The following is a 25,278-nucleotide window of genomic DNA, read 5'->3' on the forward strand; positions in this document are numbered from 1 at the left end:
TCACATTCAACTGGGTTAAGGAGTTGAGAAAACTTTCACTGATTGCTGAAAATTAATGACATTTTTTTCTTGCTGTAAACAAAATATCAATGTTCCAGCCTTAACTCCACGGTTGGCCACTTGCAAAAGCTACCCTTTCTAGTCTCCAAGGAATTCTGGGAGACTCTGAGCAAGGCCACAGCTGAGGCCTGGACACTATCTTCACTGCTCTATCTCATCCTTGGGTATGCAACTCAGTGATGTAAAGAAAAGCTCCTTCCAATCATCCTGAATCCCTGCCCTGCACTCCACAGCCCCAACTAAATGGATCATTTAAAAAATGAAAAGCAAATTCATGCACATCTCCTCAAGAGTTGCTCCCTTCCTTCTAAGCAGTGTGGGCATATTATAAGGATCTTCTTCCTCATGAGGCTTATTTCGTTTATGTCTGTGTGTGTACAGGGAGCAATAGATAAATACAAAAAATAACATAATTAAAATATACAGCATGCCACACAGGGATAAATACTACTGAGGAAAATAAAGCTGAGAGGGAACTAGCGGGTGTCTGGGTGGGTGGCGCTGCAAAGATGATACCTGAGCAAAGAGCTGAAGGATGCAGGTAAGTGACCCATTCGGATCTCAGGTAACTGGGGAAGAGAGCTTCAGGCTGAATGAACACCAAATGCAAAGGCCCTGGAGTGGGGAGGTGCCTGGCGTCGTTTGAGGAACAGTAAGAAGCAGTGTGGCTGGAGCAGAGGGAGTAAGTGGGAGGCAGTGAGGTCGAAGGGGCCAAAATGGAAGAGGTCATGTAGGACAGGCTGAGAAGCGTGGGAAAAATTGGAGGGTTTTGAGCAGAGGAGTGGCACGACAGAATATGTTGCTAAAGCCTCTTCGTGTCTAGCCATGGTGGAAATATCATCAAAAGAGACTGGAAAGATAAATCTGGTAACAGGTGTCCCAAAGTTTGCACATATAACTACTGAAAAAGGAAAGGGCTTGAATTCTGGAGAAGTGGGTGTGTGTATAGTTGGGAGGAGAAGGTTTCCCTAGGAGATGCACCTGTCTGGCTTCCAGGCCGCGACTGCGCAAACTCCGGTCCTGACACTCTAGTCTCAGGTCCCAACTCCGGAAGGGTTCAGGCCCAAGCCTGCACGTCGCGTTGCCATGGCGACCGCTGGCTGCCCTCTCCGCTCTGTCTTTTGAGCACGTGGCACCAGGACCCCGCGTTCTCTCCAGCTCGAGAGCCAGGTCTGGCCCAGAGCCGGGCTCATCAGTATTCCGCCTGCGGTGTCTCCCCGACCCTCCGCCGTGCCTCACCAGGTCCGCCTATCCAGCAGCGACAGACTCCCGCCGTCCGCGCGACCCCACCGCCCCCATCCCAGTCCCTCCCCGGGGGTTCGCAGCCCGCCCTGCCCTCGAGCGTGCCTAGCGGCCCTGGGCACTGGCGCGGCTCTACCCAGCTACGCAGTGCTTTCCCACACACTGGCCGCGGCCACTGGCTGCAGACCCGCCGCGGAGAGGGGGCGCCCTGAGTCCCGCTCGCAGGCAGCGCGCCCCGAGAGACCCGCTCTAAGGCATCCCCGCAACAACTCTGTGGGGGCATTCAACTCCCCCGTGCGCCGGTTAAGATTCCCCCATGCCTCCTGCAATGCACCAGACCAGGGAGGTAAACATCGAAGGCACCTGCATTGCGCCCCCGCTGGGATGCGCTGTGCGCAAGAGACGGAGACCGTCTGCTGCAAAACCGGATGATCGGAGACGCAGGGAGTTAGGAGTGGGTTTTCTTAGGACTCACCTTATGTAGTTTCCACATGGCCCCCAGAGCCTTGACTTCGTGGCTGGAGTGTTTGCCCTCCTCCAAGCACTGGTAGCACACGGGCATCTTGCATTGCACGCAGTACATGCTGTGGTTCTCCAGCTCGTGGTCTGTGCAGGTGGAGACCTTGCGTGGGCTCAGCCTCCGGCTCACACGACCCTGGGCCGGGGGCACCAGTCGGTGCTTGGCTAGGGGCCCCCGGGGCGGGTGGCAGCGCAGGCGGCACGGATCGCAGTAGAAGACATCGCACTGTTCGCACATGACGGTGGCTTCCTTGGGCGCCTTCTCGCAGAGCTGGCACTTGAGGGCCGCGGCTTTGCTCTGCTGGTAGCGGTCAATTACCCCTTCCAGTACGCGATTCTTGGGGAAACCGCGGAGCCCCCGGTCATCCAGGATGAGGCTGCGGTGACACTGGGGGCAGGTGATACAGGAGTTGCGGGGCACCGGGGCCAGGGCCGGTGACAAGTGGGTGGCCGGTGGCGGCATAGCCGGGGGAAACACGCGGACGCCGTTGGGGGACTTCTGGCACGGGGTAGTGGGGGCGCTGGCGAACCCCCCGTAGGAGCCATAGCCGCTGTCCGCCTCGCTGTATAGGCTCATCTTGTCCAGGTCCAGATAGTCATAGTCGGAGACCCCGGAGCCCGCGGCCCGATGGCTCTGGGGGGATTCAGACTCTGGGGTCTGCACCAGGATGTTGCGGGCGCACGCCTGACACAAATTGTGAGAGCAGGGCAGGATGATGGGCTCCCGATAGAAGGAGCCGCACACCGGGCATTTCAACTCCTCTTCCATCTCCTCCATGGGGACCGGTCTGGGAGGAGACAGCGACGGCTGCAGCGGGTGCCTGAGCTGGCGAGGTGGCCGACGGGCCCGTCTTGCCAGCACCCTGGCCAGCGGCGGCGGCTGTGGTGGTGGTGCCTTCCCGCGCAGCACTGGCACGGACACCCGGAGAGGCGCTAGCTCTGTGAGCCGCAGCCGCGTAGCCACCGCGCCGCGCGCCAGCCCGGACCGCCCCTACCTGCCCTCCTAGTCCCGCCCCGGCCCATGAGCAGCGGCCCATTGGGCGGGGGGCAAGAGATCGAAGCTCTCATTGGCCACCAGACCCATCCGTCTCCTCGTCTCCGCAGGCCACAGGGGGTTCGGTAGAGTCTGAGGATAGGGCAGTCTTCGCTCGCGGCTGCATGATCTCTGAAGGGGGCCGGCGTGCGGAGGCTAGGGGACCGGGAAGGAGGAGTTAGGCGGGATGATTCATCCTCGTCCCGCTTACTTCCGACCTCCGGTGCAGTCTCCCAGGAGCTGGGGGCGTGAGAAACCCCTCCCCGCAGCGAGTGGGCTGGCGGAGGGGGCTGGGGCTTCTCGCCAGCGTTTGCGTTTGGCTTCCAGCTCTGAGCTCCGCGCCCACCTACCGCGGGCGAGTGCTGCGCAGCACGGAGGACGCCCCTTCTCTTCCGCTGCTGGCAGCCTTCGCAGGCGTCTCACCCGGGCCTAGGCTTCTGCACGGCAGTGGGGCTTTTCTCCTTCTCCGTGAATCCGCTGACGCCGGGCCCTGGAGCTCCCCCATCCCGGGAGTCTGACGGCGCTGGCGCAAGCCCTGGCGACACTCTTGGCTTCTTTCATCCTGCGTCCCTCGTTTCCTAAAGAGCATGTATAAAGTCGATTTCCTAGTGTCGACATGAGATTCAACTGGGTAACCGATGGAAATGGTCAGCATTAGTCAGAATCTATGACCCCTTCGTTTCATGCTTTAAATTATAGCTCGGCCCAGAGGCCTCAGTGCCGTGGTGTGAACGTGCTTCCTTCCACGGATCCTTCTTCCTCCTCGCGGCCTCCCAAAGCACCTGGCTGAGCTTTTTCGAGGCCCGCTGGGCCTTTGGTTCGGTTGAGGCAAGAACAGTTTGTCTATTTCTGAGTGCCCGTAGTTTAGTAAAGCTCTGTAAATGAATCACTGTGTGACTGCGGAGTCTCAGTGTTTGACTCCAAACAGCATTATTCAACCCCACGTGCCCTGGGCATCTGCCATAGCTTACAGCATCGTGTGCCTTTCTGTTTCTTCCAACGAGGGGCATGGTGAGGCGGTGATTCTAGTGTTAGTCCCTGTACAAGGAGGGAGGGAGGGAGGGAAGAAGGGAAAGAGGGAGAGAGGGAGGAAGGAAGAGGGGGGGAAAAAGGAAAGGCGGAAGGAAGGGAAGAAAGGGAGGGAGGAAGAAGAAAAGGAAAGGAAAATCTTTGAGTCAAGTGACATTCTGAGGTAGTAACATTTGAAATAGTACATAGCCGGCTTTTGCTGAGTGATTCATGAAGTAAAGGACAAAAACTCTTTGCAAGTTCTAGAAATATTCCAATTTTCCACCTTCCAGACAGGAGATAACTTGATTATATGCAGCTATGTTGATAATTTAAAAGTACTTTATTGTCCAGAAAAAAAATGGACATTTTATAACACTGCCCTTGTAGAAATTGTCCAATAAACTAGGTTATCTTTTCAACATCTTTAGTTGCAATGAGAACAGTAGTTGATCATTGTGTGGGGGAATAAAGTCCCCATTGTTATTTAAAGCCATGTTAATCATAAATGTGACGTGATTTATTTTTAAGCTGGCTTTCAACTAGTTGAGACCAGAGCATCCAAAGGTATATGCACTCTGTTTACAGACATAGATAAAATTTCTTCAGGTATGGTTGGGACATTAGCTGCACTTGCAGGATACACTTAATTTATAGGTCCCAAGAGAAATTACTAATAATTATATTCAATATAGTATTAATTGAATTGTAATGAAAGTTAATTATTGAGAAAATATTAGAAAGGAGTGTCCTTTTATGGCTTTTGTATGCATTTGACCACAAGTCACAATATCTTGGACCAGCAAGGTGAGCAGCTGTTACACTTTGTATGAGTTTGAACTCTGCTTATGATAGTATATCATCTAAGAGATCTTATTAGCAGAAAGTTTATGCTTAGTTCAAAGTAAAGAAGAATTTTAGAGGATGTCTCATGGTGTAATGCAGTGTTGGGTTCGCAAAAAGAACAACACAGGTTTATAATATAGTCAATATAGAAAGATTTGGTCTACTATGAAGTCGCTTGAGATGATTTCATTGTTAGATCTGTTTGTTTACGAATTAGCTAAATCAGTCAATCCTAGGAGAGCTCTTAAAATGACTCATTTGTTGAGAGTTCACCCTGTTCCAAACAGGGGACTTATTTATTTGTATACATTACTTAGTTAAATCCCTGTAATTACAGGAAGAGGTAGGCACAATTATTCCCATTTTACAGATAAATAAACTGAAGATAAGCAAAGACACTTAAGTACTCAAGGTCAAATATGGTGAGGCTGGGATTGGAACCCGGACACATATAAGTTTGTTCCTTTGTTCATTTATTCATTCATTCATTCAACAAGTGCTGAGTTCTACTCTCTTCAAGCTCTGAATGTGATAAGTACCCAAAATGTTCTTTGTTAACTTCTATGATATTCTGCTCACCTTCCCTGAAAGTTTACTTTTTTTTTTCCTTTTTGTTTTTTTGAGACTGGAGTCTTGCTGTGTTCCCCAGGCTGGAGTGCAGTGGCACAATCTTGGCCCACTGCAACCTCCACCTCCCAGGTTTAAGTGTTTCTCGTGCCTCAGCCTCCTGAGTAGCTGGGACTACAGGTGTGCACAACCATGCCTGGCTAATTTTTACATTTTTTTTTTTAGTAGAGACAGGGTTTCACTATGTTGGCCAGACTGGTCTCAAACTCCTGACCTCAAGTGATCCACCTGCCTCAGCCTCCCGAAGTGCTGGGATTACACGCATGAGCCACCGCTCCCAGCCAAAAGTTTACTATTTTTCTTGAATCCGTTTCTTTAAAATATTCTTGAAGGCCTTTGAAGATTTTCCCCTCATGTTGCACTGTTTGGCCATAATGTGCTTTATAGCCCCCCGATGACTTATGTTTAAAAGGGAATAAAAATTGAAATGTAATTGATAATATTATAGAAATATTATACTATTGAGGGAATATCTTCTGTCTTCCAGCTGGTGATCAGTCCATGCCCTGAAGCACAAGGATTGATAGCCCTGTAATTTCATCATTCCTGGGATGATTGCAGATGTTCTCTTTTGTGTAAAGTGCCTAATTATCCTCTGAAACTTACTATTCACCCAAATTATGTTCTTTAGCAATGAGAGCAATTACATTTAAAATGCAATAACAGCTTTTGCATTTTTAAAAAAAGATAAATGTTTTTCTTTTTTTGATAAATGTTTTTCAATGAAAAATTGAATTGCTTTCCTATTTGCTTTTGACTACAATGCTTGATTATTAACAAAAAAGTCTCTGTGAGTCTAAAGAATGAACACAGAGAAGAAAGGTTTTTCTTTCCACATTCTCTCCTAGAGCAGTCTATCCTTAGTTGTTGCGGGGCGGGGGGAATCAGTGAAAGGAGCTGATCTTAGGCTCTAACATTTTAAGATTATCTGACATGTATATAAAAATATTTTATTAAGGTATTTGAATAAGGGTCTTGCTGCATGTGGTTTGTAAAAGTACATCACTTGAAAAGTGATAAATGTGATGTTTCTATTCTCAATAGAAATTCTGAAGAAACTTCTTTTATGGAATAATTTACCCCATTTAGTCCACTAATATTCAATTTTATACTTATAATTTTGTACTGTTCTTTAATAACATTTATTGTTGATATTCTTTGGTAATTTAAATTATTTGATTATTATAGTGAATTGTGAGCTTTTTCCCATTTAGTACTACTGGAAGATGGCCATATTCAAATTCTGTAGTATTTCTTATTGTAAGTAATATATTACTGATGCTTTGGGAAGGGTAGACTGGAGAATCGGAGAAAATGAAGATTTAATGAATCCTATATGGAGGTAAGAGAGCTGGAGGATAAATCCAGAAGACCTAACTTGTGAATAATAGGAATCTCAGAATGAGGAAATAACACAGGTGGAGGGAAAACCATAGTTGGAAAACATTTCTCTGAACCAAAAAATATATAAAATTACAGATTGAAAGGATTTTAGAATTATAGATGACATTAATGAAAAAAGACCCAGTTATATACAGACACAATTCTTAACTCAGAAGAAAAAAAAAAAGATCATTTTACAAGCTCCCAGAAAGAAAGAACAACTTAATTGTAAAGAAAAAAGAATCAGATTGGCATTGGACTTCTTTCTACAACCTTGCAGGTGAAAATAATGTGAAACAAATTCTACAGCCTACTAAAACTGAAAGAAGTCACCCTGTCATAGTCCGTTTTTGCTGCTATAACAGAATACCACAGACTGGATAATTTATAAGAAACAGAAATATATTGGCTCATGGTTCTGGAGGCTGGGAAGGCCCAAATCAAGACACTGGCATCTGGTGAGGGCCTTCTTGTTGCATCATCCCATGGTGGAAGGGCAGAGAGAGGGCAAGATAGAGGGCAAGAGGGAGCTGAACTTCTCCTTTTATAAGAAACCCACTCCCGTGATAAGAAACCTATTCCCATGGTAATGGCATTAATCCATCCATGAGGGTGGTGCCCCTGTGACCTAAACACTTCTTAAAGTGTCCCAACTCCTGACACCTTCTCACTGGGGATCAAGTTTCTAACACAAGAACTTTCGGGGACGCAGTCAAACCATAGCACAGCTTAAATATTTTATAGCCTGCCAAAAGATCATTTGCTTGTCTGGTCAAAGAAGAATATTTGCAAGAATTTAAAGAATAGAGCATTCACACATTCCATCTGAGAAAAATACTTAAGAAGACTTTTAAATAACAAATAAATCTTAACAGAGTCCCCAGAATGGGTTAGGAGCGAGTGGGGACCTGAAAGCATCCTAAGGACTTGACACTGGGGAGAAAGAAGAAGTGAGAAAGGAAAGGTGGGAAATAAAATGTTTCTGTTGGAGGGATTACTTGGTATCCTTTTTTCTTACATAATATTAAAACATTACATGTATTATTAGGCCTGGGAAAGGAATATAACTATTTATTCCGTGGAAAGTAAAATAGAACTTGCAAATTAACATACATTGGGAAAGTATTCTGTGAAACTCTATGACGACAATTTTTAAAACATAAAGGAAAGGGATACTTTCTGCCAAAAATATATTAATTGAATCAATCCCTCAAAGTAGAAAGATTGAGTAGACCAACCTCCATAAAAGGGATTTGAAAGATAATTTCAGATTTGTCATTAATAAGGAGAGGATGGTTGCACTGATGAGTTCTAGTTAAATTTTTTAAAACAAGCAACTTTAATGGTATTGAAATAATCAAAACTAAAGAAAAATATGGACCATTTCCCAGTCTATGAAGCCATCATAACTTTAATAACAAAACATGATTATATAGTTAATAGAGAACACAATAAATAAAAAACTGTGGCCCAAAAACTAAGTGTTAGATGTAAAAGTGCTAAATAGGATGTCAGCAAATAGATTTCAGATTTGTATAACAAGATTAACAAACTATGACCAAGTAGGGTTTTTCCTACGACTGCAAATATAGTTGAGTATCAGGAAAACTATCAACAGAATTTATTACATGACAAATTAAAGGGGAAGAATTCCCTCTTTTGGCCACATGGGAGTAATCTTCCTTCCATCAATGACTAAAAAGCAGGAATAACTATAAGAAACAACCATTGTCAGACACTGGCAGGAAGTGTAGGGCTTTAATTCCTGGGAGAAGCCAACAAAGAGATGAGCCCTACCATCAGCCAGGATTTCTACCAGATGACAATTTCCAGGCTTTGGAACACAGAAGAGGAACCCAAACGAAGCTCACCAGTCTCCCCTAGTTGAAGAGACAGAGAATTTTGGGAAGGCCAAGAGAGCTAGAATTTGCAGAGAGTGAAGAGATAAACAGAGTTTCAGGTATCTGTGTGGGGATTTGCTTGGACTTTTGACTAAACACAATATGTGCATGTATAGGGTGAACCTCCACCAGACTGGACAGTAACAACTTCTGAGGAAAGAGTATTTATTGGAATTGTAATACCAACAATTCTAAGACCACACACAGAACCAGGAATCATTCATATTCCCTTCAGCCAGAATGAAGAGAACGCACTGAATGTACAAAAATCAACTGTATCTCTATGTACTAACCATGCGCAATGAGCAGTTGATATTAAAACTACCATTTACATTAAGAAAATTAACTCCACAAAATATGTGCAAGATCGAGGCACTGAAAACTATAAAACATTCCAGAGATAAATTAAAGATGACCTCAATAAGTGAAAAGATATACTATATTCAAAAAATGGAAAGATATACATCTGAGCCCCTGTCGGGTCCCCATCCCAGCAGTGTGAATCTTCTCCCAAGGGGACCCTGAGGTAGGGGCATGAAGCATTCCTAGACTGGGGAGTCCCACACGTGCCCCGGAGACAGCTGTAGCAAACAAGCTGCCCTCCCCATTCCTGACAGCTTGGGCCTCAAGGATGGCCAGGGGCCACCTGCCAGTCCAAGGCAGCTCCATGTTGGAAGCAAAATAGATGGAGGTGAAAGTGGAATGTGAGAGGGGCTGCAGCTCACGCCTTCCTCTTCAAGTGGGATGGAGGCAGGGGGGTCAGCCCTCCTCCTTGTCTCTCACCCACACAGGCCCCCCACCTCTCCTTCAATAAGCAGAAAAATATGCTATATTCAATAAATTGAAATATATACTTAGACTGAATATGGCTAAAATGGTAATTTCCTCCAGATTGATCTATATAGATTCAATATGCTTCCAGTAAAAATTTCAGAAGGTTTGTTTTTTGGTAGAAATTGATAAATTGATTCTAAAATGTACATGAATATGCAAAGAAGCTAGAACAGCTAAAACTGTTTTGAAAAAAAGATAATACTTGAAAGAGTCATACTAACTGATTTTAAAACTTATTATGAAGCTGTAGTAATTAAGGTATTGTGTTAGTGACTTAAGGATTGACATATAGATCAATGAAAAAGAATAGAATCCAGAGATAGACTCACACATCTATAATCAATTAATTGTATGTAAAGATTCTAAAGCTGTATGGAAACAGCTATTAAAGTAAAAAATATACCCACTTTTCAACTCACCAATTCCATTGCTAGAAAACTACATTATAAAAAACATCAATATGTAAGAATACTTGTAGAAAGATGTTTATATTGTCCCCAAACTAGAAAAAAAATCAACTTCCAGTGATAGTGTCATCGTTGAATAGATTATATTGCATCCATGCCATGGACTATGATAAATCCATTAAAAATAATTAATTCATTAGCATTTGATTTAGAGGGATTTCCATCAAATATTGTTATTGGGAAAAATAAGATACATAGGAGGGTACATAAGATAATTTCACTTTTGTCAGGCTGACAGTGCCCCTCCTTAAAACACCTCTATGTACATATGTTTACATATGATTATATGAAGATGTAGAAACTTATTAAAGCATGCTCACCAGGTTGTAAACCATGGTTACCTGGAAAAATCAGGGGGTGAATTATAGGTGGAGATGGAAGGGGTAGAGTATAAGCCGTTAAAAAGGTACCAATTTTATTTTACTTCCCCAGCATATGGGATATTTTACTTATGTAAACTAAGTTTATGAGTGACTGTATGTTCCTCTCTCTCTCTCTCTCTCTCACACACACACACACACACACACACACACACACGTCTATTTTAAAGAAAAATACCTAGAGTATGCTGCTGCTGTAGTGTGCTTAGTTCTGTATATCCATTAGGTCTATTTGGTCTATAATGTTAAATCCACTATTTTCTAACTGATATTCTTTCTGGTGTTCTATTCATCACTGATAGTGGAGTTATTGAAGTCCCCTACTACTATTGTATTGCTATTTGTCCCTTCGGAACTCCCAGTGTTTGCATTGTGTATTTTGGTGCTCTAATGCTGTGAGAACTGACCTTTTTATCCTTATAAAAATATTTTTGTTTATTGTGAGTTTGTGAATAATATTTGTGAATAAATATTTCTTTGTATATTGTGAATTTTTGACTTAAAGTCTATTTTGTGTCATATAAGGATAGCCAGCCTGCTTTTTTTGGTTTATGACTTTCATTGAATAGACTTTTCCTTCCATTCACTATTAGCCTATGTGTGTCCTTAAGTCTAAAATGGGTCTCGTGTAGGCAACGTATAGTTGAGTTTTGATTTATATTCATTTAGCCACTCTATGTCTTTTGATTGAGGAATTTAATACATTTACATTTCAAGTAATTATTGATAGGGGAGAACATACTATTGCCATTTTGTTAATACTTTTTTGAGTTGTAATTATTTTCTCCTTTTCCTTTCTTGCAGTTTTCTTTTTTGTTTCATTGATTGTTTTGTAGTGATATATTTTAATTTCTTTCTCTTTTTCTTTTGTGTATCTTCTATATGTATTTTCTTTGTGGTTACTAGAGGCTCACATAAAACATCTTATACATTCTTTTTTCTTTTTACTCTTCTAATTCAGTAATTTCAAATAACCTGTCTTTACACTGATAATTTCTTCTGCTTGAACAAGCCTGCTGTTGGACCAGTGTAGTGATTTTTTTCAACTTAGTTATTGTACTCTTCTGCTGCAAAATTTCAGTTTCATTCATTCTCTCTCTGAAAGTTTATACCTCTTTGTTGATATTTTCATTTTGTTTATACATTGTTTAACTGATTTCATTCAATTGTGTTCTGTTTAAGCTACCTTATTTAATACAGCTATTTTGAATTCTTTGTCACATAATTTATAGCTCTCTACTTCCCTATGGTCAGTTTCTGGAGATTAATTTAGTTCCTTTATTTGGGCCATATTTCTCTGTTTCTTCATATGCTTGTGATTTTTTTTTATTTTTTTCATTTTTTGAGACAGAGTCTTGCTCTATCACCCAGGCTGGAGTGCTGTGGCGTGATCTCGGCTCACTGCACCCTCCGCCTCCCAGGTTCAAGCAATTATCCCGCCTCAGCCTCCTAAGTAGCTGGGATTAAAGGCACCTGCCACCACACCTGGCTAATTTTTGTATTTTTTTAGTAGAGATAGGGTTTCATCATATGGGCCAGGCTGGTCTCAAACTTCTGACCTCAAGTGCTCTGCCCACCTCAGCCTCCCAAAGTGCTGGGATTACAGGCGTGAGCCACTATGCCTGGCTGCTTGTGATTTTTTTTTTTTGAGACTTGGGAATTTAAAAAGCCAGCTACTTCTCTTTACCTTTTTTGAGTACCTTCAAGAGAAGGGGAGATCATCACCAATCAGCCTGGATCAGAATTCTGAGGGCCTCTCAGTCTTTTTCTGGAGATGTGTCTTCTCTAGCCTTGTGCATGTAATTTCCCAGTTAGAGAGGTTTGTGAATTTCTTTTTCAGGAGCTTGTAGTCTCTTGCTATCTCTGGTGCCTGTCTGTTGTACTGAAGGTACAACAAGTTGCTAAGCTCTCCTTTGCTCTCTGTAGCTCCCAGGCATCCAAAGTATGCTATTTCTTTCACCACTCTGAGCCAGGTGAGACAGAAACCAGTCCCTCAGGCAGCCCCCACACCCTCTGCAAGCTGGAAAATTAGATGCATGTTGCACCCTTCTCTTTCAAACCAAGAACTGAGCATCATCTCCTGATAGCACTGAGCTGTGCTGGCTTCTGACTGTGGTGCTGCAGATTCTCTCATGCTGCAGCAAAGGAAGCCACTTTTATTCTCTGAGTTCTATTTTATTCTCTGAGCTTCTAGGTATCCAGAGTATGCAGGTTTCATCAGGACTAAGTTAGGCAAGAAAGAAACCAGTCCCTTGACCAGCTTCTGAAAAGCTGGAACATTGCATGCATGTTCCACTCCCATCTTCTCTTTCTCTCCTGAGGAGAAACCACAAATTGGACACTTTCTCCCAGCTGTGCTGGGCTATGTCAAATTGGGTGAGGGGTAATTGAAGGTAGAAGGCAATGGCTTACCTTCATTTCAATGCAGCTGTTCTCAGCTTTGTGCTCACCTGGGGTACTCTGACTTCTTAACCAGTTCCTGGAGTTCCTGTAAAGACATTTTGGACTGGACATTCTTGTTAAGTCTCTTAACAAGGGAGTTACAACTGGAGCCTCCTACTCCACCATCTTGCTGATATCACCCTTCTTTTTTTTTTTTCCGAGACAGAGTCTCGCTCTGTCACCCAGGCTGGAGTGCAGTGGTGCGATCTGGGCTCACTGCAACCTCCGCCTCCCGGATTCAAGCTATTCTTCTGCCTCAGCCTCCTGAGCAGCTGGGACTACAGGTGCCCACCACCACACCCGGCTAATTTTTGTATTTTTAGTCGAGACAGGGTTTCACCATATTGGCCAGGCTGGTCTCGAACAGCTGACCTTGTGATCCGCCTGCCTCGGCCTCCCAAAGTGCTGGGATTATAGGCTTGAGCCACTGCACCCAGCCCACCCTTCCATTTTTAAATACAATTCAGTTTATTGTATTTCTAGCATGTATAATATAATTTTCCATTTTAAACTTTAAAAAGATTTCTGGACATCACAGGATATATAACAAGAGTGCCTGTGTTCATTCAGGACTGTATAATATATAGAAAATATTCCTATTCATTATCTAACCTGTTACAATGTGGGAGGTAATCAACGCAGGCATCTTAGTTTTACAGGTGCAAAACTCTCATGACTTCTGTAAGGTTACATAGTAACAAGCAGAGCCAGGTCCAAGCCAGGACTTTTGACATGTAGTCGGGTTCTCTTTCCACTACACTGAGCTAGCAGAAAGGCAAGAATAATTTTTTTTTTTTTTAAACGGAGTCTCACTCTGTCGCCAGGCTGGAGTGCAGTGGCACGATGTCGGCTTACTGCAACCTCCGCCTCCCAGGTTCAGGCGATTCTCGTGCCTCAGCCTTCCAAGTAGGTGGGACTACAGGCGCCTGCCATCACGCCCGGCTAATTTTTTGTATTTTTAGTAGAGATAAGGTTTCACCGTGTTAGCCAGGATGGTCTCAATCTCCTGACCTCGTGATCCGCCCACCTCGGCCTCCCAAAGTGCTGGGATTACCGATGTGAGCCACCGTGCCCGGCCTAAAATTATTATTTTTTAATGGTAAAAAAAAGTTAATGAGAGAAAGAATAAGGTAAGAGAATTTATAAATATCTCAGACTTGAATATAAAGATTTATTTATTTATTTATTTATTATTATTTTTTTGAGCTGGAGGTCTTGCTCTGTCACCCAGGCTGGAGTGCAGTGGCACAATACCAGCTCACTGCAGCCTCAACCTCCTAGGCTCAAGGGATCCCACTTCAGCCTCCCACATAGCTAAGACTACAGGCATTTGACACCAGGCCTAGCTAATTCTTTGTATTTTTTGTAGAGACAAGGTATCCTTATGTTGCCCAGGCTGGTCTGAAATTCCTAGGCTCAAGTCATCTTCTTGCCTTGGCCTTCCAAAATCCTAGGATTACAGGCATGAGCCTAAAGATCTTCAATGGACTGATTCTTTCAACTTGACCATTCCTTAAACAGGGAAAGCACCAATTGTGCTTCTAAAACAAGATTTCTCATAATCATATGAGCTGTATAATCTTGTGCAAGTCCTGTACCTTTTGGGTCTAAAGTTTCCAAGTCTTAAGAGTACCTAAATGGTTCCTCAGGTCCCTTGAAGCTTTGTCAATCTCTGACTTTAGTACGCACGTTGTATTTCTGGGAATAAGGAGGAAGAGGAGGAGGAGAAGAAGGAAAATGAAGGAATGAAGAGGGAGGAGGAGGAGAAGGAACCAGAGGAGAAAGAGAATCTGCTCTGTAGTCTCCAAGGAAAAAATGTTCCGATTATTTTTCCTCTGGCCTGATGAGAATGAGGATGGGCTCTGGGGTCCACGTAGTAATTGAAACATCTTGGGTACATTCTTGCACAGATGAATGGTCAGATTTACTTGCTAAGTGACATCTAAATAGGATAAAATAGAGCTCAAGCTCATTCAGGAGAGGAAAATTGCTAACATATGGCTATAGTATTACTAGCCATTTTATTATTACTTTCTGTTCTTTGCTATAAATTTGTATTCAATTTGTCAAGCAGTGAATATCTATTTATGATTAAAAATAAAACCCAAGTTTAATGTAATAAAATATTAGCTTGATAATGCAAGCAGATAAAAAAATTAAAATACTTTTGGTATGGTACCTAATTTTTCACTAACACTTATATATTGGATCTTATTTGGTCCTCACTATCCTGGCAGTAAGTGACATTAAAGAAATGGAGGCTCTGACAAGTTACATAGTGTGTTCAGGGTCATGCAGACAACAGTGGAGTAGGCAAATCAAATTTGTAAGATAATTTTTGTTGTCATATTTTTTAGAAGTGGCATTCTACTATGTAACATTTTCTCAGCTTCAGTAATATTTATAGGGTAGTTATATAGTAAAATGAAATGCCAAATTGTATGAGATGGCTAATATTTACTGTTCCATATTTCTCTTCCATGATGCCACTAATGAACATTATACTAGAATGCCTTTATGTAGATTTTTGGATAGTTTCGTTTCATTGCTGGTTTTGGAACTCCTAGCTTTTTAAATTTTACTAACCTTATAATTTTACTTCTGATGAGAACCTGAATGAGAATGATCATTTTTCTTGCCCCAAATCCACAATTTAAATCTCTTTGAGTTGCTGACAATCATGTCTTAATTAATTCACTGCTGAATTATTTTATACCACCTCACAAATTTGGCTGTACATTTGGTTCTTCACTGTGACTCTCAATTCTCCTTGAATAACTCCTTGCACAGTATAGGTAATAAATAATTATTTATGGGTCAAACTAACATCCTCTTTTATATTCTTACAGATTCAAATTAACCGCAACATGAGGCTTTTATGCAAGTTTCTTTGTGGTTTTGAAAATAGCTGGTTCTCTAAAAGAGCAGTTCAAAACACCCAAGTAAAGATAATATGGCCTTAATTTTTTAAAATAATACAATTCAACTTAAAAATACTTACTGCTCACTTTTTAATTATGAGATATATAATGAAGCCATCCCTGCCCTGTCAGAATTGCTTTATTAGAGAGTATAAGACAAGCCATTTATGATCAGAGTATAAGACCACGAGTGCCAGGAAAGGGGTCCAGAGTGTGGCAGGGGGTCAGAAGAGGGAAAGCAGCACATGTGGAGGAGGTTCAGAAGTCTTCACGGGTAGGATTCAAAAGAAGGAGCTGGGGAAGGGAAAAATGTCTAGTAGGGCATACAGTAAGCAGAGAAACTACAGCTTGGGGCTTTTGACCATGTAATGTAGTAAAGGGGCATCAGCCCTGAGTTATTATTTTGGTCATATATGGCATGAGATCATAGGGATGGTAGAAGCAGCTGGACTTCAGGGCAGAAACATGTCCGTGAATTTTAGCATCCTCTGACAGACTTGGAGTAACTCCTTGCTAACTAGTGAAAATCTGATATTCTCCAGGATCTAAAGAGGGAAAAGGGGCTGGATGCAGTGGCTCACACCTGTACTTTCAGCACTTTGGGAGGCCAAGGCAGGAGGATCACCTGAGGCCAGGAGTTCAAGATCAGCCTGGAAAACACAGGGAGACTCCATCTCTATAAAGAATAATAACAATAAAATTGTCCAGGTATAGGTGGCACATGCTTGTGGTCCTAGCTACTCGGGAGGCTGAGCCAAGACGATCACCTGAGCTCAGGAGGTTGGGGCTACAGTGAACTGTGATCGCACCACTGCACTCCAGCCTGGGTGACAGAGCAAGATCCTGTCTCAAACAAAAACCAACCACAAAAAAAAAAAAACCCCATGAAAACAGGAACAAAAATAAACAGGAAAAAATGATCTTCAACAGTATGCTTTTTCATTACTAAAACAATATACATTCATTGTTTAAAAAGACAAACAATTTAGAATCAAGAACTAAAGTATTTTCACTTTTTTGGTACTATTCTCTTTTGGTGAAGAGGGCAGCTGAGGCGGGGCCAGATAGCATCTATTCAGATTACTCAAATATTGCAGTCTTTGTTTGAGATCCTCCATTCCAGTTGCCATGTGTAGTGAAAAAACATCAATACTGATATCTGGTAGATCTGGATGTAAATCCACTGACTAGCCACATGAACATAGGTATAAATTTCATGAGGATTTTGTTTCGTTTGCTGCTATATTGCCAGTAACTAGAACAGTGCCAGGAACTTAACAAGTACTTCATAAATATTTGTTGAGTGAATTAATGGTGCTTTATGAACCTTCATTTTATTATTAATAAGGTGGGAAACATCCCCAATTCGAAGATTTGTACTGAGGAATTAAACAAGAAAATTATTGGGGAAAGCATCCAACACAGTTCATTTCACATACCAAGTTTCTAAAGACATGACTTTGTTTCCATCCTCAGATAAAGATTACACTTAACTATATATTTCAACAATTAATTCCTTTTTTGTTTTTACAACTATTGTGTTAGTCTGTTTGCATTGCTATGAAGGAATATCTGAGACTGGGTTATTTATAAAGAAAAGAGGTTTACTTTGGCTTATTCTTCTGCAGGCTGTACAGGAAGCGTGGCACCAGCATCTGCTCCTGGTGAGGGCCTCAGGAAGCTTCCAGTCATGGCAGAAGGCAAAGGGGGAGCAGACACATCACATGGTGACAGTGGGAGCAAAAGAGGCATGAGGAGGAGCAAGAGACAGGGGAGGAGGAGCCAGGCTCCTTTAACAACCAGCTCTCACATGAACTAATAGAGTGAGAACTCATTACCATGGGGAGGGCACCAAGCCATTCGTGAGGAATCCACTCCCATGACCCAAACGCCTTCCACCAGGCTCCACCTCCAGCATTGGGTATCACATTTCAACATGAGATTTGGAGGAGACAAATATCCAAACCATAACATTTAGTATCTGATTTAGTATCTGTAGAGCTAAGAACATGATGTTTTTAAAACATGGCTTGGGAAAACAAACCAGTATTGGCTTGATGCTTTCTATTTTTTTTTTTTTTGAGACAGAGTCTTGCTCTGTCACCCAGGCTGGAGTGCAGTGGTGTGATCTTGGCTCACTGCAACCTCTGCCTCCCTAGATCAAGCGATTCTCCTGCCTCAGCCTCCCAAGCAGCTGGGATTACAGGCTTGCACCACCACGCCTGGCTAATTTTTGTATTTTTAGTAGAGATGGGGTTTCACCATGTTGGTCAGGCTGGTCTCAAACTCCTGACCTCATGATCTGCCTGACTTGGCCCCCAAAGTGCTGGGATTACAGGTGTGAGCCACCGTGCCCGGCCAGCTTTGATGCTTTTTGCTAGCTCAGCTGAAGCCTGCCCTGTGTGAAATGGAGACAGGGCACGGAATGAATGGTGGGATGATGCAGTGATGCGCTCCTTGGTGTTTCTCTGGGAACACTAATGGGTTCACCTGTTTTCAATGACTTAACCAACAAATTCAGTTTACAAAGTGAAAACAGAATAGTTGAACAGGACTTGTCCATAGATATAGCTCAAGTTAGAAATCTAAGTCACATAAAGGCTAGCTTCCTTTATTCAATGTAGGTAAATTTCCTATACTGATAATTCCATAGAATTTTATAAAAATTCAGTCCAGGCCAGAATGGTTGCTCATGCCTATAATCCCAGTGCTTTGAGAGGCTGAGAAGGGAGGATCACTTGAGGCCAGGAATTTGAGACCAGCATGAGCAACACAGTGAGAGGTTTTCTCTAAAAAAAAAAAAAGAAAAGAAAAGAAAAGAAAAATTAGCTGGGCATGGTGGCATACACCTGTAATTCCACCTACTTGGAAGGCTGAGACTGGACAATCGCTTGAGCCCAAGAGTTTGAGGTTGCAGTAAGCTATGATCATGTCACTACATGCCAGCCTAAGTGACAGACTGACACCCTGAATATTAAGAAAATTCAATCCAACAAAATGTGTGCCAAGAACTATGCTAGATGCTAGGGATACAAAGGTGAATAAGAAATTTCATTTCTTATTTCATTTCAGAAATTTCATTCTGTTTTTAGATTCAGAATAGGATTTGCAAGTGACAAAGAAGATAGTGCACTGCCTCATGCCGGTCACTTGGCTTTTGAGACTAGCTTAGCTATGACATGCAAAGTGGTTGCTCTTAGGCTCATAACTAAATAGGCCTCTAAGTAGTAGAGGTTGGCTCAAACTAAAAAAAAAAAATCCCCACCAGAAATACCATTTGACCCAGCAATCCCATTACTGGTTATATACCCAAAAAATTATAAATCATTCTACAATAAAGACACATGCACACATATGTTTTATGTTTACTGCAGCACTATTTACAATGACAAAGACTTGGAACCAACCCAAATGCCCATGAATGATAGACTGAATAAAGAAAGTGTGGCACATACACACCATGGAATACTATGCAGCCACAAAAAAGAATGAGGTCATGTCCTTTGCAGGGACATGGATGAAGCTGGAAGCCATCATTCTCAGCAAACTAACACAGGAACAGAAAACCAAACACATGTTCTCACTCATAAGTGGGAGTTGAACAATGAGAACACATGGACACAGAGAGGGGAATATGACACACCGAGTCTTGTCAGGGGATGGGGGGCAAGGAGAGGGAGAGCATTAGGACAAATACCTAATGCATGCGGGGCTTAAAATCTAGGTGATGGGTTGATAGGTGCAGAACACCATGGCACATATATACCTATGTAAGAAACCTGCACATTCTGCACATGTATCCCGGAACTTAAAGTAAAATTAAAGAACAAAAACAAAAACAAAATTGGCAATGACCAATAAAAGCATTTCCTCTTTGAATAAATAAATAAATAAATAAAATCGCCAACCACTGTCATATCTTAGATAGCCAGTATAACCTCTGACCCTAGAGAAAGAGAAAAGTCCTGCCTCATTGCAAGACCTACCACCATTCCCATTCAGAGATGATTGGTAGGAGTGTGTCCTTTCTTCTCCCCAGAGATTGACCGGGGAAACATCCATTCCTTTTAGGAGTGAATCCACATCAGTCAGAGCTTTTAGACAGTCCAGATAGTTGATAGTACCTTTCCTAAAGTCTGGCTTATTCCGTTTTACAATACTTTTCAAAGACAGTACAGACTGGGGCTAAACTTAGTTTAAAATTTTCTTCTACTTATAACGGCAGACAAAGACCCAATACATTATGGAACAGAACACTGACCATCTCAACTGGAAATTTGTGGATTGTAGTTAACAATGAACAGGTACAGTTTTCCACCAAACAATAGGTGAGAATTTCTTTAGTCAGGCGATTTTCACTAAACAAAAGAAAGCTGATTTATTGATATTACCACTGCTAAGGACAAAATCCTTTCCCTTTTAAATGACACTTACCCCCATGCAAGTTTCCCCATCACCTGCTGCAGGGACTGATGAAGCCTCACATTATGAGTATCTGTGATTTGTCAGTGACTGCGGCCACTGACAGTGTAGACCTGAGTTACATTTTGGTATCTTCTTTGTCTCTTCGTCTGTTAATAAGTATCTACTAAATGCTTATAGGGAACAATGCTGCTTTTTCTATTTGCTGCTTTTAATTTCATTTTTAATCTCTGCTTTTATTCTTTTATTTACTATTCTTGGGGAATTGTGTGATTAAGCTAATCATAAATATATGGTCTAGTATGTTCTTTTGTGTATACCATGTATAGATCTGTTAGTGAGAGCATATGAAGATTTTATCAGGTTCTGCAAGTGACATCACAAAACATTCATGGAAGCTAGCAAGCCAGTAGTATTAATCCAAATTCTTATGTGAACCACTAGGAAAAAAACTGGGAGGATTAAAACATTATCAGCTTTTGTCTTCTTTTATCAGTAAGATTAAAATAATTTTAAAAAGAAAAACACACTGATTTGTTGATAAAATTGATTGATAAATTACAATGTGACGAAAGGAGAGACAGTCAGTATACTCAATTCAGTGATGTTGGGAATCACTGCATCAAAGACTATGGGTGTACACTTGCAAACCAAGTTTACCTGTGATTAGCTAAGGAGCCTAGGGAGTGAGGTCATCTTAACAGTCAGGAAAGCTTCTTAGAGATTGAAGGATGTAATACAAAGGAACCAAGTGTGGTCCTGTCTTCCACTCCCATGATTTACCATGAGATGTAAATGTCAAGAGGCTCAGCTGAATGAACTAATTGATTTGTCATTAGTTATGCAAATCGGAAAACAAATACATCTTTGTTGGGTTCAGAGATTTTGTGAGCAAAAATATATATGCAAACAAGATTTAGTTATATCATTTATAAAAACCACACATCAGCCTTTACTCTCTCCTGCTGGACAATGGGGTGATGTCCAACGGGAGCTAAGGGAACATGTCATGGTGGTCATTCCTGTTCGGATGCAGATGTTGAGAAATGGTTTTCTGCAAGTCTCCTGTAAATAACCATTTACTACAGAGAATTTCACTTCAAAGGCAATTTTCTTGTTTATATTCTTTTTGAAGAGGTCATTAATTACAAAATAAGTCTAGAAAAATCAAACCTTTGTCTAATTTTCTTTTGTTAGACTACATCTCCAAAGATTCTAATGCATATTCATTAAATTCATCATTGGGTCAATTCTAGATTTGGGGAGATGTTGAATTATCAGGCTAATGATAACTTTTTTTTAAGAGAGATGGTCTTTCTCTGTAGCCCAGGCTGGTATGCGGCATGACTATAGGCAAGGGCCACCAGACCCACTAATTTTACTAATTTTTGTAAAGATGGGGTCTAGCTATGTTGCCCAGGCTGGTCTTTAACTCCTGGAATCAAGCAATCCTCCTGCCTCAGCCTCCCAAAGTGCTGGGATTAGAGGAATGAGCCACTGTGCTTGGCCTAATGATATATTCTTAATAGCTATGCTCCAGAAACTCCTAGAGGCCTGATAGGAGAATAGGAGCCAGTTTTCCCCTCCTCTAAGCCTCTTTGCTCAAGATTCTTTGATCTGTGGCACCATGCTAGCAGCTGTATTACAAAGGATATAGGCAAGGGGGAGATCTTGAGAAGAGGAGGCATGGTGGGCTCTGAGTACCAGAGAGTGGAGGAAAGGGCCTGGCAAGAGGGACAACATGTGCAGAATAGAATATACAGCTACAGAATGGGTAACATTATGGACTCAAGATTAATGAATGGAGACATCTCTTGCCAGAGTTGGGAGAGACAAAGAACAGACAGCTCATTGCCACTGGGAAGGAATGGCCAGGTATAGGCTGTCTGTGCACATCAATGATGTGACTCAGAAGGAAAGGTGTATCCAGTTTTATATTTTGATGTGTGCCTGGCTGGTTCAACTTCAGCTTTATGTCCATTTGTTGATAAAACCATGAGAAAAGTCTTAAAACATGCAGTGGATGTTAATGTACTCACTTCTAAAATTCCAGAGCCCAGAGGCCAAAGCTGTTCTGTTCCTGCTTCCTGGGGCGGGGGGTGGGGTGGGGTGCAAAATAAGGGAACATGACATATTTATAATATATTTATAATGATTGTGTATAATGCCTAGTGGGTTATTAGCTTTGAGTAATCCATTTCATAATGTTTTCGTAAAACAGTGGGATAGGAGAAATAGTGTAAGTTTTAGTGATGTATTCCCTTCCCAAGTTGAAAGTTTTGGTTGCTAGAGAAATGATTTATTAGTAAAAGTAATTTAAATATCAAAATTCAAAGTGTTTATTTGAAATTTAATGTACCTGACCTGAAGCCATAATTATTAGACACCTTTTCTCCAAGTTAAGACATTTACCTGAGAACCTATGTTTAACAGCCTTTCCTAGAAAATTAATTAGAAACAAACTACTTCCTTATTAGTGTGAATGGTTTAATAAGCTATTTTTAAATTATAATCATTCATAGTTCAATAAGTTTAAAATTCTTTTGTTGGTGCAGGCATTTTCTCACAGATTAGACTATTCTCTGCCTCTTTTATTGTATGATGGGCTTTGCTTCTATTCTTTCAGTATTCTTGTCTACATTCTGGATACCAAGGCCATACCTGTAGCTTTTGATAGCACCTGTATAGGAACTAAGCGCCCCTTAGGAGTAAAAAGCCATCAGCGAATTTGTTCGTAACAGTAATTTGTTAACAAATATCTTTTAGTTTCTACCGTGTGAAGATAAGTGATGGTACAGAAGTACTGATTTCACCCATTTGTATCCAGTTAAAATGCTAACATAATAGTAATAGCAATAGTAATGATGGTACTTTATGAAGAGCTAAGTGCCAGGTACAATGCAGGCACTGTGCTAACCAATAACGTGCATTGCCTCATTTAATCCTCACAGCCTCCTCATGAGGTAGACTTTATTGTTTCCATTTATAGTTCAGGAAACTGAAGTTCAGATAGTTAACTGCCTGAGATCTCACAGTTACTAAATGGAAGAGTTGGGATTCTAATGTTAAGTTTAACGACTTGTTTTAGTTGGCTAAGGCTGCCATAACAAAGTACCGAAAACTGGGTTCTTAAACAACAGAAACTTATTTCCTTGCAGTCCTAGAGACTAGAAGTTCAAGATCAAAGTATCAGCAGGCTGGGTTTTTTCTGAGGCCTCTCTCCTTGGCTTGTACATGGCCATCTTCTCCCTGTGTCTTCACATGAGCTTTCTTCTGTGCCTGTGTATGTCCTGATCTACTCTTCTTATGATGACACCACTCATTTTGGATCAGGGCCCACCCTAATGAATTCATTTAAACTTAATTATCTCTTTAAAGACTTTATTCCCAAATACAGTCACATTCTGCAGTACAGAAGGTTAGGGCTTCAACATATGAATCTGGGGGGAACACAATTCAACCCATAAAAGTCCTTAAACCATGAAGTCTGTGTATTACCACTAAGAGGAAATATCAAGTCAGCTAGACATTTCCATTCTGGTATAAATTAGTTTTTCCCCAACTAATTTCCTGCAGGAAGATTTGGATGGTGAAACTTATAGAGAAACTTGGGGGCTCTGGGTCCTTTAGGGAATGAAGAAAAGCCACCAAAAGTGGGAACAAGGACAGAAACTAGAAGGACAGCATCTCCTAATTTGCTGTTTTGGGTAGGACCAAACTTCTGCAATTAAATTAAACACAGCATCATTTTCTAATTTTGTTTCTATATTTAATCTTTCTAGCTTCTTCTCATTTTTGTTCTGAAAGCATCATTGCTCTCCAACCAAGCTGGCAGGCTCCTCATCTCTTGGAAAAGGTCCTGAACAAATCCCATTGTAACTTGTGAAATAGGACCAAAAAAAAAAGAAACTAATAATCTGCTAGATTCTCTATCATTTAAAAAATTATTAAAAATTATAGACATCCATTAATATAGATTGGAATCCAGAAATCATTCGTGGGTATCTGGAATGTTTAATAAGAATTCACAGGAAGCCAATCAACATCAGGGATGGTTTTTCCTCGTGAGCTCCCAATTTCCATCATAGGTATTTCATCTAAAGGAATATATCAGAAAGTAAACCAGAGCACTGCTCACATCCTGCCTTCCAAGAGTTCTTATTTCTATAACCTTTTGGGAGCTAAAGCTAATGAAGAAAGCAGGGCCTTCCTTCTACCCTCATCTATCAAGAGCCAGATTCTCCCATTACTTTTTCTCTTCCTACGCCAGTGAGTTTGTCCATGGGGCATACTGCTGAATTTGCCACTTGTCTAGAGTCAAAATTAACTACCAATTTACTTTTGGACACTCAGCTCAATGTGAATAATCCTGTTTGACAGCCTGTTAAGTGCCTTCTGAGTCAGGAAGGGCTAGTACATTTCAGTTTGCACACCAACTCCAAATGATTGATGGGTAGTGACTGTCTAGGTAAGGGCAGTGTTGAGAAGGTTGTGAGGCCATTTTTTTTTAAAGAAAAAAAATGCCATAATCAATTAGTGAGGTCTACCATGGGAGAGGGACTAGTGGCACAAATATAAATGATCTTTCATCAGTAATAAATTCAAAGCTGCAATTTATAGTGAGCTTACCCTGTGCCAGGCACTGGGCCAAGCCTGGTACATGCATTATTTCAGCGAATGTTCACAACTTTCCAGGGTAAGAGTTACATATCTCTATTGCAAGGATAAAGAAACTTGGGCACAGTGGGTTTAAATAAGCAGCTCAAGGTTATCTGCCTAGTAAGATTCAGAGCAGGGCAATCATCATATAGATTCTTGGAAAAAATGCACTGAATATGTGAATTCGGATTTGAGCTGAGGCTGCTGCAAGCAAGGCTACAGTGCTGGTATCACTGTGAGACTGCAGGGCATCATCACCAAGGACCCAGGAGGGGAACTTCCTTAGATGTGCCCTCAATACAGCCTTCCTAACTTGGAGCTGGCAGGCTTGTCTTCTCATAATTGAGTCCACAGATACTTACTGAGCATCTACACTGTGCCAAGCATCCAGAATGTGGCAAGCACAATAGGGTTCCCTGTTCTTGAGGAGCTTATGCTCAAGTTGAGAGAGGCAGACAATAAACACATAAACAAATAAGATCACTTCAGGCCTAGATAAATGCTGCAGAGTTGCTTAAAGAGGGTTACTGGATG

At 41.7% G+C, this 25,278-nt stretch overlaps 1 protein-coding gene across 12 annotated transcripts in view; it reads right to left on the reverse strand.

Moving 5' to 3' along the window:
• Positions 1 to 25,278, reverse strand: part of TRIM9 (tripartite motif containing 9) — a 263,725-nt gene that overhangs the window by 116,786 nt on the left and 121,661 nt on the right. For 10 of the 12 annotated variants that reach the window (XM_054666555.2, XM_054666553.2, XM_054666551.2 and 7 more), the window contains 2 exons: positions 12,713 to 12,788; positions 1,778 to 3,892 (listed from right to left, as the gene is read on the reverse strand). In XM_054666555.2, coding sequence (XP_054522530.1) covers positions 1,778 to 2,599 — 822 coding nt within the window. In that variant the 5' untranslated portion in view covers positions 2,600 to 3,892; positions 12,713 to 12,788. The remainder of the gene's footprint in view (positions 1 to 1,777; positions 3,893 to 12,712; positions 12,789 to 25,278) is intronic. The other 2 variants (XM_054666550.1, XM_009427804.5) reach the window with 1 other exon arrangement.

The sequence above is a fragment of the Pan troglodytes genome, chromosome 15 (assembly GCF_028858775.2).
Source record: "Pan troglodytes isolate AG18354 chromosome 15, NHGRI_mPanTro3-v2.0_pri, whole genome shotgun sequence".
Classification (NCBI taxonomy): domain Eukaryota; kingdom Metazoa; phylum Chordata; class Mammalia; order Primates; family Hominidae; genus Pan; species Pan troglodytes.